Genomic DNA, 15,561 nt, shown 5'->3' with positions numbered 1-15,561 from the left:
AGAGCCTGGCGGCCAAACTGCAGCCTCGTTTTGTTCTAGACTTCTCTTCTCTGAAATGACAGTTATAATTCACCAACGAGCCACGCGGGGACCTCGGGGCCCCCTTGTCTGCCCGCAGTACCCACACTTCCAGTGTTCCCAGTGCTACACCCCCGCCTCCCTGCCTCGGTGAACGAGGAAGCCTCTCCTCTTTAGGTCTCACCCAGGCCTTTCTGTCATCCTGTGAGCTGGAAATGAACCTAAGAATGCTTTGGGGCTGTGGCATCCCAGCTCCCCTGGCCAGCCCTGGGAAAAGGAATATTAATAGCACCATAAAGAACAAAGCCAACCAGCAACAACTATAATTGACCTCTGGTTCTAGGTGCTTTGTGTGAATCAACTCATTTATTCTTTGTAATAACTGCCTAAGTCCCCAGCCATCTTGTAGATGGGGAAACTGAGGACAAGCTGTGTTGCTTAAGGACACGCAGCTAATAAGTAGCAGAACAAGGACCAGGCTTTTTATCTGTCAAAGACTAAAACTCAGCAAAGACACCACCAAATTAGGATGAATGGGTACGGGCTGGCTTGGCCGATTGGGTGGGGGCAGCCAACCCCTGGTTACCTGTGTGAGCCCTCCTAGTGCTCATCCCTACCTGCGCCCCCGCCAGTGGGAAGAAGGGGGACCTATAGGCCCATGAACTCCATCCAGACAAGAAGAGCTCTTGGCTCCCAGTATCCTTTCATCGTATCAACTCTGCAGGTGAAACACTTCCTTTCTTTTGTTCTAATTGACTATTTATGTCTTGGAGTCAGATGTGACCAAAGCAATTCAAAACTCTAGATGTGCTGAGAGGAGGGACCAGCTGTTGTCGCTCTTCCTGACCATCCAGGGGACTTGGGGCTGGCAGTTATAGAGGAAGGAGTAATACACATCGGATGAATTGTTTTGGAACTCCCTTTTGGTGACTCCCTGACTCGGGTACCTGTACCACTCCCCCATTTCCCCTCCCCCCTCCCCCAGCCACATGCTACATGACCTTGGGCGTGGCAAAATCACTCATGCTAAGTGTGTCACTTAGGAATTGGCACTTGGGCCCACTTGGATGTAGGTCATTTTATTTCCAAGCAGAATCAGATGACAGCCTGACCTGTGGCTCCTGCCAAGAATGCTAATGGAGGACTGATCAATGTACCTGGGGGCACCAGGGACACTGGGTTGGGGGGAAGCTCCAGAAGCCATGTGCTGCAGAATTCTGGGAGGCCACCACCTCCTTTCCCTGGCTCCCTAGTCTTCTTTCGTCCTAGCTGAATATCAGCCCCGTTGGCCAGGGAACATGGAAGTTGTCTTTATTTATCTTGACCTTTTCATGTAAGTAATTTTTATAGTTCCATTAACTAGTAAGACCATTTCAAAACCGCCAGGCAAAATATATTACTGTGAATGCCCCAGGGACTTATGGGTTTTCTTGGGTGGAATGCTAATAGGAGTGAGAATTGATTCAAAGGGCTCACCATGAACGAGGGACAGCAGACGGGATGCCTTGGTCAGGGAACGGCCAGGATGTCTCAGCGGTTTGTTTGCAGAGAAGAACCTAAGTCTGACCTAGACACCTTTGCTTGATGCCAAGATGCCTGGACTAGGGGATGCTCCAGCCTCACATCTGTATCTCAGAATACATTTGTTCGATGACAGGCTTTGTGTTTGCATCTGTGGAATGGATTCTTCTCAAACTTGGTATAAATCAGTAAACCAAAAAGCCAATTGCTGCTGCAATGGGGCCCTAGACTCCCAGAGCTGAAGGGACATTTAGATCATGTCCTTCAACCCCTTCATTTCACAGAGAGGGAAGCTGAGACCCAGAGGAGGGAATGGACTTGGCAAATCCATGACAAATGTGGTGCTGGAACTTACTTAACTTATGGTTCAGGTGGTGGTGGAGCATGTGGGTTAAGAGCCTGTTAGCATCACATAGATGTGGGCTCAAACCTTGGCTTGGCCACTGGATCAGTTAGGGTCCTGGCAAGAAACAGATGGCATGTTAACTGAGGAGAGTTTAATAAAATGATCACAGATATCCACCTCTATTTGTGTCACACCATTTTGCATTTGCAAAAAACTTTTACATTAGGACCTGTTTTTGCTAACGGGAAGAAATCCAAAGAGGACTTTTACTTTCATGAAAATGGTGAAAGTGAAAATAGTGCTCGAAATTTGTTTTGCAGCAAGTGGTTATAAAGTTAGCACGCACCCTGAGGAGTAAGAGTGATGCCCCAATCTGCTTCCCCAGGAACTACATTTAGCATCTCAGCATCAAGCCTGCATGGCTTTGAATTGTGTCTGGGCATCTGTGCTTTATCTCAATTTAATTTTGTGCATCTGTTAGCAAGACGTGTCATAAGGTATCAGAAAAGCCTAAGAGGTTATTTTCTGGGTCAAATTTTTTTGTATAAATTAATGGTAATTGCTTTTTTTACTTGATGCCATTTTTGGCTTACAGAAGGGTTCATAGGAATGTTCTACTTTCATAGAGGGAGAGGGATCAGTATTTATGACAGCATGGGAAGGGATAAAGAAACCAAGTGGAAATTTAGGTCTAGCAACCAAAGAGAGAGTCCCTCCAGGCTTGGGCTGAAAGAGGCTCCCCACACCCGCCCTGAGCACCCTGACCAGTACTGTCAGCCCTTACCGTCCCATCTCTTGCTGGTATTTTCCATCGGCCAGACCCATCCAGAAGCCAGAGGGCAAGGAGGCCCATTAATGCAGTCCTTGGAGGTCTTCCTCTCAGGGCACAGAGGGGACGGGCACAGAAGGGCAGAGCGTGATCCGGGAGGGCAGATGGAGACTATGCCTTCTCAGGGGGTAAAAACTGGTTTTCAGTCTGTTTTATACAGAAAGCAAAAACACACTGTATATCTGGGTAGGTACTGGGTGTATATCTGTGGTATCACAATTTCATGGGAGGGAGCGATTAAGAAAAAAATGTCTAAAGTGGTTTCCCAAGGGGAGGAGTTGATGGTGAAAACACGGTGGAGAAATAGTGACCTCGCCCAGCAGCTGTGGGAATCTGCACAAGTTACTAAGCCCTTCCTGTGGTTGATTCCCAACTGTAAAAGGAGTAGTCATTCCGTCTGCCTCAAGGATGAAAGGGGGCAACAGGAATGCGGTGCCCGGCAGAGAGAAAGGATTCATCACTTGGCTTTTCCTCGCTGACCACAGTGATTAGTGTCTGATGAGAGTCATATGGCAGGTGGTACAGAGCCCAAACTCACACTCAGGTCTCCTGCCTCTTAATCCCGTGCCATTTCCAAAGGAATGGAGGACAGAGACTGGGGTCCCTGTGATGTCAAGGGCCCTAGAAAGAGGATGGGGCTTGGGGGCCAGCCAGGAAGTGGTACTAGGGCAATGGCAGAGATCCAGGCATTTCCTGGAGGGGGTAGGGCTGGGCAGGATGCTAGCTCATGATGATTCTTAGCTGAATGGGACTTTATAGACCTCATCTGTTCTCATCTCAATTTATAGGTCAGGTTGCAGGGCCCGGAGAGGAAATGGGATGCTGAGTATCATTGAAATATATGTGGTGGTCGCATACCCCGGATCTGCTTACACCTGTAACTTGGCTTGTTCTGTAACCCCCTACAGCACCATTCTCAAGACCACCAGCCACCCTAGGCCCCATGGGCAGAAACAGCCTGAGCCAAGGGGCAGGGCCCAGAGATTGGGTGACTGCTCTGTGACTGAGCCGTGCCCTCCCTGCATGTGCTCTGAAGCTCTCTCCTTGGGACTCACCCAAAACTGAGACACCTGCTTTGTCTCAGGCAGCATGAGAGCTTCAGAAAGGCTGAATAGGAAGTGGCTTTTGTCCTCTCAAAGGCCAGGGATTCACAAAGGAGAGACAGATGCTGCGATGGTTAACTCCTTCAAGGTGTACTGGGATGGCCTGTGTTGAAAGTTCTGAGGCCTGGCACACAGTAGGTGCTCAGAAAATGGTAATGGACAGGAAGCAGAGATACCAGCTGTCAGCTGGACTTAGATGTCAAGTCCAGACCACATGTAGCACACGTGTGTGTGTGTGTGTGTGTGTGTGTGTGTGAATAATCAAGGCAGCTCATGCTTACTGAGTACTTGCTGTATGCCAGGTACTGGCCTCAGCACTTTACACTGCATTTCATTGAATCTTTGCAGCAACCCATGAGTTAGGTACGATCAGTGTCCCCATTTCACAGATGAAGAAACTGAGGCACGGAAGGTTAGATACTTTGCTTATTGTCCTGTAATTGTAATTGACAGACACAGAATTTAAATTCCGGTCGTTGCATTATCTCCCACCCCGACCTCCCCACCAGGGCTGGAGATGGGGCCACCCTCCAGCACACCATCCCCGACCAGGGTTTGTCAGCAGATCACTACAGCCCTCCCCATGTGTCTGGGGCCTTAGTGGAGGGAGGGAGACAGCTTGCGTGTGGGGACCCCCACTCAGGTCTGAGGACGTCCTACTACATAAGAGTAGCGAGACCCACACAGAACTTACTATACCCCAGGCACCCCTCTGGGTGCTTTGTCAACTCTTATAATCCTCACACACAGCCCGAGGCCCGTCCTGTCACTGGCCCCCGCTGAACAGATGGGGACTGACACGGAGACGACGTTAACTTGCCAAGGTCTAGAGCTACTAAGTGGCCTCTCTGGGTCCAGACCCAGCTTCTGGTGCAGTCTTTGCTCTTAGCCACCGTGCTGTGCTGCTTCTCACTAAAAATGCCTCCAGCACCCGGATGTTGGAAACGGGACTGAGGCAGGAGGGTAAGGTGGTGGGAAGCCGAGAGAGCAGAGGTTCAAATTTCTGAGTGGGGCCGGGAGAGGGGAGGTGGTGGTGTCAGGGCCACCTGCTGCTGGGAGTACAGGAGTGGAGAGACGGACTCAACAAAATGCCCCTGTTTAGAGTTGCAGGAGCCGGAGAAGAGGGCGACCAGGGTGGAAGAGCTCTGATTGAACCCCTTGTAGGGGGTCGGCCAGCGTGAAGAGCGGGGTCAGAAAGAACTTAGGGGACACATATGCTCTAGGGGTGGCTGCTGTGTCAGCCCCCGCCCTCTGCAGAGGGGCTGCCCACCGTCAGGCTACCGCAGAGTCAGGAACCCCAGCCCCAGGGAGGGACAGGGGTCTCCCCTTCATTCCCCCTCAGGAGACTTCCCTCACAGCACCCACGTCCTGTGGCCTCCCCACCAGGTACATAAGCCCACGGTGGCCCGATTGCCAAATATGGCCATCTGAACCTCGGATGTTTGCTATCAAATTTCATGCCTCAAACAACACCTGTGAAATATGAATGGATCGAGGTTTTGACGAGCAAATAGCCCAGGCATAAACCCAGGGCGATGAGGAGGGGAGGGGGATAACAAGGTCTGGAGGGGCCATGGGGATGCAACACCATCCCTGGAGCCAGGCCCAAGGTTTATGCAATGACTCATCTCCACGTAGGGTCTTTGGGAGCCAGTGGGCTGGATACAGGGCTGAGCTGAGGGGAGCTCCACAAACTGTCCTAGGGGTCCCTGGGGTTTGAGACAGAGACCAAAGGGAAGGGTGGTGTGGAGTTTGGCTAGAGCACCTGAAGGCCCTGCCCTTCCAGCTAGGAAGAGGTTCAGGAGATAGGCCTATGGCCAGGTGTGTAGGGTGAGCAGGGCCACGGAGAGGCGAGGGTTGGCAGGGCACTTCATCAGTACGTCAAGCTTCCTCTCTGCTCCCTTGAGCTGCTCTGAGCCCCCTGCCCAGCTCCCCTGCAGGGCACTCAGTGTGTTGAAGCAGCTTCTCTGGCTTTTGCCTTCATGTCTCACCCTCCCGGGGGGCACCCACAGTACCCTGTGCCATCCCCATGGGCTGGCTCCACCAGCCACTGAGCTGTCTAGGCAGGGGAAGGCATCTAGCTGGGTGAGAGGTGAAGGCACCTCTCCCTTCCCTTTACCTTCAGGAGGCTCATCTCCAAGCTCCTTGCTTCCTGGCAAAGAAGCCACAAGCTGTCCACAAGGTCACAAACACTTGGGCCTCTGTTTCTCCATGTGTAAAATGGAGGGGCTGGACATGATGTTCTCTGAGGTCTCTTCCAGCCCTGATAGTTGGCAGATTCATTGCTCGCTATCTGCCCTCACTGCACCCCAGCAGAGCCCCCAGGAGTCAGGGTGTCACTGTGCAGTCTGAAAGCAGCAAGCGGTGTCTCGAGCTGATCTGACAAGTTGATGGGAGGGTCTGCTGGATGGCTGAGAGCCCCAACAATGGATCAGCAGGGACCTCAGCCTATGGGGGTGCAGATAGGGGAAGGAAGCAGCCGAGGCCAGGGCTTGGAGCTGGCTGGGCTGAGGTGCTGGCCTCTGAGAGGGCCTGGGGATGGACAGCTGGTATCTATTGTGTTCTGGGCACATTGATCCATTTGAGTTTATTTGGAAAGTCCAGTGGAGCAGGGCGAGCCAGGGCAGCAGGAGCGGTCAGATGAGGTCTTGCTAGCTGGGTGAGCCCCTCACTGTGGCTCTAAGTGGGACTGGTCGCTGGAGTTCCCCAGTGACAACTGGGTTAGCCAGCCATTCCCCAGAGCTCTGGGGCTGTAGAAAGCTTCACATACCAGAACCTTCCCTGAGAGCCACCTGTACAGATGTTAGAAGGACGTGGGTGCCGGGGCCCTCCTCCAATATACCGCAGCTAGGCTTGTAGAGGATAGGCTGACTGCAGACCACTGACCAGTGGGGCATCTGACATGGCCCTCCTGGATGCCTTTGCACGGGGGCTTGGGCAAAGCCAAGACAAAGGCTTCAGAGTCAGCATCTGGGATTGGGAGGGCCAGAGGACCTCACACCAACCATAAAATGAACTTTGTTGTCTAACCTGACAGTGGCCTCTCAGTGGGCATTCAGGCCAGGCAGTGGGCATGGCAGTGGAGTGGATGTTTGGAGGTCAGTGGCTGCTCCTCAGAACTCACCACTGGGGGCCACCTGTCCCCTCACCCTGGGCCAGTCCCAGGCAGAGAAGGTCTCTTATTGCTTGTCAGGAAAAAGCACTTCATCTAGGTCCCGTCTAAGAAACTGACGGGGCTGATGGTAGCTGCTGAGTTCCTGAGCTTACAGAATTGGCCTGGGTGGCAAATGGGAGTTTTCTGTAATCCCTCACTGATGGATCAGATGGTGGGGCAGATCTCTCAGGAGCAAAAGATGACCTTGAGAACATATAGATGTCAAAGGAAGAGAGAAATAATCCCCCTTCCTCAAACTGCTGCCAATAAGCCTTCTTGACACTGGAGGAAGGCGCTGGAAACTGCGGCTGCTGCCTCCCAGCTCAGGCTGTAGCATTTGCTTGCATGATAAGAGATTGCCAGGCACTTTCTAATTACAATTATCATCATCATAGATGTCTCTCTTAATTACTTTCTTATAATTAGCTGTTGCTTTTTCCTCGGCATTTGTGTACTTTGCAGATTTGCTGACATTTGAGAGCCCCCAAAACAGGGGCATTTGGGGAGGAGAGCAAAAAAAGGTGGAGGAAATATAAGCGGAACCTATTCTTTTCAGGCAACCTGATAAATTCCAGGGCCTCTGTAAGAAAGAAACTGGGAAAAGCAAAAGATGGCCATGACAGGTCACTTCCCGAGCTCATAGGAAAGAGATTAGGAGTGTGGATTTAAAAAAAAAAAAAAAAAAAAAAAAAAAAAAAAAAGGAGTGTGGATTTAGGGTTGGGGTTTGTGGAGGGTCTTCAAGTGTTAAATCTTGGAGAGAATATTCTTGAAAAGCTAAGGCTGACGTCTCTCGGGCTTGGGTTTCCTTTTAAGAGATGAGACTGGGACGAAGCACACTCTTGTTGGATCCATTTCAGAGTTAATTAAATGATGCGGGTCAGGAGTAGCTTGATTTTCCCCAAAGCCAGTGATGCATTCTGAGCATCCCTGGGCCCCAGGGGATCATTACAAAGTGGTTCATGCTCTTTGACCAGATGTTTGGTTTTCACTCTCTGTTCCTGTGCTTTCTCACTCTCCCGGCCCCCTGCAGCCCTGTGTACGGAGGACTGTGTGCACGGTCGCTGTGTTTCTCCGGACACCTGCCACTGTGAGCCCGGTTGGGGAGGGCCCGACTGTTCCAGTGGTGAGTCTGGGGTCTTTGGGGGCCAGGAGGTCCCTTGGCTGTGGTGTGGGAGGGGCCATGCCATGTGCATGCTGAATTCTTTGTGTTGGTCTGGGGCAGCCTAGGGGAGTGTGGACATTGGGGAGGAGGCATACCTGCAATTTACATGGTGATGCTTGGGGTGGAAGTCTCCAGAGGCATGGAGGTAATGGTTTGTGGGGTCTGGAGAAGCATTGTGCATTGCATTTATTGGAAACTGTGGAGTATTTGTACAACTCTGACTTGATGAAATACTTCGAGATACAGTCTTTTAAGGGTTGAGATGCTCTTGGGACTTATGGACAGGGCCAGAGACTGCTGCCTCCCACAGCAGCATGGGGTATTGTATCTGCCTTGGGGCTGGCCATCAAGAGGGTGAGGTGCACCCAGCAGCTGCTAGGGGAATTCTCTGCCAAAAACCCAGCTGGAGACAACTCTTGCTCTTCTGGCTCATTCCCCTTAAATGCTCACAGATAACCCTCTTCCCATTGGCACATTTTGCACTCGACGGTTGGTCAACATGATGGTCTTAGATGATTTTCGAGCAGGCTTTGATTAGTGTTGAGACCCAGTTTTCTTCCTGCTTCGAGCTGGGGTAGAGCATCTTCTTTATTGTGACTTGAGTAGATAACATATCTAAGCTGATCCATTAGGGATCTGACCCCCAGTATTGACCCATCTTGGGGAGCCACCTCCCTGGTCCCTATCCCAAAGTAACTCTAATGGTCATGACAACTTGAAGAGGGGAATGATAGGTCCATGTTGGCCCAATGTGCTGCTCTTGCCCTTTTCTGCTATCTCTGTTGTGGTGGAAACATCTAGTTATGGTCCTTTTTCCCAAGGGCCTTGACCAGAACCTTCCCATCTACCCAGTGCATTAGAACATATACCCCAGCAAGGCTATGGGATGTGGTCTTATTTCAACTCTGGCTGGTTATCTTGGTTCGGGGAGTTCTGGGATCTGTTTGGGGTACTTGGGAAAGTCTTCAATGCACTGGGGCCTTGGTGGCTTCCTCCTTCCAGCTGTTTCACTGCTTTGAGTTGGGCCACGCAGAGGAACAGGGCCAGGGGTTCCTCCAGACAACGAAAAGTAAGTTTAAGGGACACATGAGGTAAAGGAATGTGTTCGACCAGTCTTTCTGTGAACTACAGCAAACATCTTAAAAGTTAAAAGGTTTAAGAGCTTGTCCCCGCACCTTGTCCGTGTTTTGTTCTGTGTAACTTTGCTCACAGTGAACCCTTGATAAGAGCTAACTTGGATTAGGTGAACCCTGCAGGGACAGGTCTGCTTGTTGCCTTGTTGCTTGCTGGACTATAACATCAAGGGCAGGCTGTTGGAAGTTGGAAATATAGCCGGAGTCTCGGGGGCCCTGAATGCATTTAAACCCCCCACAGGCCCCCACCAGTGCAGGTGTATATGGTCCTCACTATATACTGGACTGTGCCAGGCCCTGGGGTGGGCCCTGGAAGGTCTTTCCAATACAGTCTCTATCTTTCAGGGTTACCCTCCTGGTAAAAGATAGTGTTTTGGTGGTAGATGAATCAGCCATAGGACACAAACTGTGAGCAGATGTACTCCAAGCAATTTGAGCCTGTTTGCCAGTGTGCTGCTGGATGCCTGTCTGCCTGAGTGTGCCTTAGGATCTTTGTGGGGGCCGTGCCCTTCGGGATGGGTGTCCTGGTCAGTGTGGTGGGTACCTCTGGAGATTTCTGAATGAGAGCTGCCCGCGTACAGGTCTATACATATGATACCCTCGCAGGGTAGCTTGAATTTTTAACTGAAAGCATCGTTCTTGTTTTTTTTTTTTTTTTCTCATTCTAAAATTACACCTGTTCATGTTCAAAAGGAGATCCAAACTGCACCAAAATCCTACAAAAAGGTGAGACACACACACCCAGAGATAGCCACTTCTGGCATTTGGATGCTGGTCCTCTCCGTCATTTCTCTGTATTTGCACCAAGAGCTAGGCCTGGATACAACTTTTATGAATTAGATCATGAATATGTGCCATTCTGTAACTTGCTTTTGAAATTTAACTTTATGTCATGCACTGATATCTTTGTCAATAAACATGAATCTCCCTTTAAATTTTTAAAGACCTTTATAGAGTTTCCTTCTGTGAATTACCAGAGGTATTTGACCAGTCTCTAGTTGATGAGCTTTTAAGTTGTTTGGTGGGGTGGGGGTAAGGGTTCATTATTGTAGGCCCCATCATCCCTTATTCAGGATCCTTGGGGCTTGTTGATTTCAGAACTTCAATTTTTTCAGAGTTTAGAAACATGTATGGTGACTACACGTATACAATCTAAACCTCCAGTGGGGTCTGGGCTGCATCCTGGGATGAAACATAGTAATATCTCTGAAAATGACTAATCCCATCTAGTGACATCAAGACAATACACAACCACAAGCCAGCTCCATGAAGATCGGCCTCTAAATGAATTTTGGTGCTGACCTTTAAAAAAATGTATTCTTTTCTTTTTGGCTTTTTAGGGAGTTTTGGATTGAAAAATGCTACAGTGATTCTTCTCATGCGTATATCTTTGCCTATTTGTCCTGATTTCTTCTTAGGATAAATTCCTGGAAGTGGCAAGGAAGGTTATAAAGATCCATCATCCTACTGCCTGCCCTGTCCTGCCTTTGTGGCTGCCAAGGGATTTATGACTTTGACACTTGTGAAGGGGACACATCCAGTACTGGGGTGGAGGTGGCAGACTTTTCATCCTTTCCAGACTTACAACCCCATAGCCTAATTTCTTTCAGTCCTGAGCTAAATTCTTTCTGCTCCATGAAGAAAGTGAGGTAATGCTAATTTGCCTGGGGAGTAGGCACATGAGCTATCGTGGGTAATTCTGAGATGTTAGAAGGACTAGTGTGAGGAAGCGGAGTGGCTGCATGCATGGTCATAAACCTCCATCCCTGTCGAATAACGAGGAGTAAAAGGATGAAATGTCAGTTTACACTGAATAAAGACAAGAGTGACTGTTATTAAATTGCACTAATCTCACAAGTGGAGATAAAAAGAAAAAAAGTTTTCCTATATTGAATATCTAGCTTTTTAAAGTAATTAGGAATATTAAAGCACTGACAATGATTGAGATAGAAACATTATTCATAACTTTTATTTCCGCACTGGGCACTGATCCAGTATATTTCATTTATGAGGTTTCAGCTGTAAGGAAGAGGACGTGAGCCAATTCCTAAATTAAATAGGCCCTGTTAACTTTTATAAATGATACCCCAAGAATCAACTTGGAAATTTTAGCCTTCATTGTGCTATTTAATTATTGTGTTTCCTGGGTCCTGCCTCTCTGCCTCCCAGCCCCGTGGTGCTTTGTAGTTTGGGTTCCAGGCTCCAGCGTGGTGCTTTGATTTGGGTCTCAGGTGCTTTGATTGGGGTAGACATGAGAGAAAAGCCTGCTCCTCCACCTCCTCCCCTCCCCTGCCCCCACTCCACCTCCCTCTTCTTAGATTCCACTGGACTCATCTCAACCATGTGCACAAAGTGCAGGACAGTAAAAGCTCCCTTGCTACTCAGTGTCTCATTGTCTGAGCAAGCCTCCTCCCCACCCCGACGCTGGCACCGGGCAGGACTGCAGTCTCCCAGTATTGAAGGCAGCAGGAACCACGCTGGGCCACCAAGAGTAGCTCCTGCCAAATCAAATGTGTTCTTATCTTGAATGGTGTGTGAGATCCCTGGCCTGGCCGACTTGGCTTGCAGATTAAAATGAAACATTTACCTGCTCAGAAATATGTCTACCCCCCCTAAGCTAGCCTGGACCCTTTAGGTCAATGCTTTTCTTTTCTTTTTTTTTTTTTTTTTTTAGGTCAATGCTTTTCAAATGAAGGTATGTGTTTACTAGAGGTGTGTGTGTGTGTGTGAGAGAGAGAGAGAGAGAGAGAGAGAGAGAGAGAGATAAAATTTATGTAACATAAAATCTACCCTATTTTAGCCATTAAAAAAAAGATTTTATTAGAACATGCACACAAGCTGGAGGAGGGGCAGAGGGAGAAGCAGACTCCCCGCAGATCAGGGACCCCCCCACTTCACCCCACTACGCCAAGCAGAGCTCGATCCCAGGACCCAGGATCATGACCTGAGCTGAAGGCAGATGCTTGACTGACTGAGCCCCCCAGGCGCCCCTCATTTTAACCATTTTTGAATGTACAGGTCTGTGGCATTACGTACATTCACGCTATTGTGCAATCATCAACACTATGCATGTCCAGAACTTTTTCATCTTCAACTGAAGCTCCGTCCCCATTAAACATCAGCTCCCGCTCTCCCCTCCCCTTAGGCATAGAAGCCACATTCTATTTTCTGTCTCTAAGAATTTGACAATTCTAGGTACCTTATATAATACCTGTCTTCCTATGGCTAGTTTATTTCACTTAGCATAATGTCTTCAGGGTTCATCCATATTGTAGCATGTGTCAGAACTTCTTGGCTTTATAAGGCTGGATAATATTCCATTGTCTGTATTTGCCTCATTTTGTTTATCTGTTCATCCATCAGTGGACACTTGGGTTGCTTCCACCTTTTGACTACTGTGAATAATGTTGCTATGAACACAGGTTTACAGATAGTTTTCCTGCTTTCACCTCTTTGAGGTATATACTTCTTTGGATTGCTGATCCAGAAGTGGATTGCTGGATCATATGATAATTCTACGTTGAATTTTTTGAGGAATCATCATACCTCATTCCATAGCATCTGTACCATTTTACATTCTCACCAGCAATGCCCAAGGGTCCCATTTTCTTCCCATCCTTGCCAACACTTGTTATTTTGGGTTTTTTCCTGATTTAAAAAAAAAAAAAATCCCAGTGAGTGTGAAGTAGTATCTCATTGTGGTTTTGACATGCATTTCCCTAATTAGTGATGTCATGCTTCTTTTCATGTGCTTGTTGACTATTTGTAGATCTTCTTTAGAAAAATGTCTACTCATATCCTTTATCTGTTTTTTAATTGGGTTTTTTTGTTGTTGAGTTGTAGGAATTCTTTATATATTCTGGATATTGATTCCGTATTGGATATATGTATGATTTGAAAACATTTTCTCTCATTCCATGGATTGCCTTTTCACTCCATTAATTAGGGTCCTTTCTATGCACCAAAGTTCTAATTTTTATGAAATCTTTTTTTTAAATAATAAATTTATTTTTTATTGGTGTTCAATTGCCAACATACAGAATAACACCCAGTGCTCATCCCGTCAAGTGCCCCCCTCAGTGCCCACCACCCAGTCACCCCCACCCCCCATCATCCTCCCCTTCTACCACCCCTAGTTCGTTTCCCAGAGTTAGGAGTCAATTTTGATGAAATCTAATTTATTTATTTTTTCTTTTGTCGCCTATGCTATTGGCGTCCTATTCAAGAAATCATTGCCAAATCCAATGTCATAAAACTTTTACTCTGTTTTGTCTAAGAACTTTATCATTTTAGCTCTTGCATTAAGGTTTTGATCCATTTTGAGTTAACTTTTGCACATGGTATAAAGAAGGGGTCCAACTTAGGTTTCTTTGCACATGGGTATCAAGTTTTTGAGCACCATTTGTTGAAAAGACTTTTGCTAAAGATTTTTGAAGCTATGAAGTTTAATTTTTTCACCATGCAATGGTACATTAGTTATCTGATAAGTAATTTAAACATTGCTCCTTAAATTAAAACAAATAAAGATTTATTATAGAATTAAGTGCAGACTTGGCATGCTTTAAAAAAAAAATGTGAGGGGATCCCTGGGTGGCGTAGCGGTTTGGCGCCTGCCTTTGGCCCAGGGCGCGATCCTGGAGACCCAGGATCGAATCCCACATCAGGCTCCCGGTGCATGGAGCCTGCTTCTCCCTCTGCCTGTGTCTCTGCGCCTCTCTCTCTCTCTGTGACTATCATAAATAAATAAAAATTAAAAAAATTTTAAAAAATGTGATTATTTGAGCCTTTGGTAGAACTTTTGGAGCTATGCCACCAGACCTCCCTGGGGCAGGGCTAATTCAGGGGAAAAGTTTGAGAAGCAGTAGAAAAGGCAAGAAGTCCATATCCAGAATTAGCTCTCCCAGTGTTGGTGACTGTTTGCAAGGATGGTTGAGAGATCAGGCTCTGAACCCCTTTCCCCACTTGAATTCTTTGGCACTCTGTCTGCCCCCCAGCATGCTGGGCTATCTGCATCCCCTCCACTGTGTCTGGCTCCTTGGCTCTGGATTAGCATGAAGCTTCTGGCCCAGCCCACACTACCTCATCTTGGGTGGTTCCAGGGTCTCTGCATTTTCTGTAGTGCTCAGTGCTGGCCCTCCACAGCTGTGAGTCATATTAATCTCACATTGCTGTTTTCTTGAAGATCTCTTCACATCTTTTTCATTTAGCCACCAATTCCTGGAATACAGTATTAGAAAGTATAGTCTGGAATCCTGGAACCAAATCCTGGAGATCTCATGATTTAACCTGAAACCACTGAATCAAGAGCTAGGAGGGACCACAGAAATTGTTGGGTCTACTTCCATTTTACAGATTGGTAAACTGAGGTCTAGAGAAATGCTTCTGGGATTCTCAGGGAGGTAGTGGAAGGCTGTGCTTGCTCCTGGGTCTCCTGACTCCCGTGCCTTTGGTCTCCCACCAACTGGGAGTTCAGGGCTAGATTGTCTTAGAGGCAGATGGAGCTCATTATACAACAGCAAATAGGTCATGTTGTTCTATAGACTTTTGTGTGGATGTTGTAAAGGTTCCCAACCCTCCTAGTTCCTTCTTGGCCTAGGTCTAGAGCACAGACTCATGGCCACAGGTCATGGCCAGGGCTCTGGGATTAGAAATTTCCAGAGGGGCCAACCCTGCCATCTGCCTGGCTTAAAGAGTACATCAGAGAAGAGTCCCCATCTCAGGGGCCCCTGGACACACTTCTCACTGATGATTATCACAGTCTGGCAGCCCAGGACATGGGGGCAAAGTAAAAAGTACAGGATGTGGGCCAGGGTTCCTGCCTCTGGCCTGGGGCAGGTGAGGAGGGCCTGGAGGAGATGAGCAGGGCATGAGGGGAGAGTGAGTGGGCCCAGCCACATAGGTCTCCTGGGAAGGGCCACTGCCAACACTTAGGGGATCCTTCTCAGTGACAGATGGAGTAAGGAGCCCAAGTGTGAGTAGTGGGAGAGGAGCAGGAAGCGTGAGGGGCCACAGGGTCTGAGGATGAAGGTGAATGGGGACTCCTGCCCCCACCTATGAGCCGATGCCAGACATAGACGATATCATTTCATCTCCCAGCAGCTTGGAGAGGTCACGTGTGTTATCCCTATTTTACAAAGAAACCAAAGCTCAGAGAAGTAGAGTAATTTCTGATCTTCACCTCGCTAACGAGTAGCAGATCCAGGATTAGAACCCAGAACTGTGTTCTTCCCACAGCCCCATGCTGCCTGCCAAGAAATGGAAGTCCTGTGCTGTAAAGCACAGGAAATCTGGCTT

The 15,561-nt window shown here is 48.3% G+C and overlaps 1 protein-coding gene across 5 annotated transcripts in view; it reads left to right on the top strand.

Annotated features, from left to right (window-relative positions):
* The window catches only part of MEGF11 (multiple EGF like domains 11), a 344,798-nt gene that overhangs the window by 160,829 nt on the left and 168,408 nt on the right, over positions 1–15,561 (top strand). For all 5 annotated transcript variants that reach the window (XR_005381792.1, XM_038580760.1, XM_038580759.1 and 2 more), the window contains exon 6: positions 8,003–8,095. Coding sequence is in view for 4 of the 5 variants with exons in the window: in XM_038580760.1 (XP_038436688.1) it covers positions 8,003–8,095 (93 nt within the window). In the remaining variant the exon portion in view is untranslated. The remainder of the gene's footprint in view (positions 1–8,002; positions 8,096–15,561) is intronic.

This window comes from Canis lupus, chromosome 30, assembly GCF_011100685.1.
Source record: "Canis lupus familiaris isolate Mischka breed German Shepherd chromosome 30, alternate assembly UU_Cfam_GSD_1.0, whole genome shotgun sequence".
In the NCBI taxonomy this organism is placed as follows: domain Eukaryota; kingdom Metazoa; phylum Chordata; class Mammalia; order Carnivora; family Canidae; genus Canis; species Canis lupus.
The sequence above is the reverse complement of the archived record's forward strand: the minus strand, read 5'-3'. Positions and strand labels throughout refer to the sequence as shown.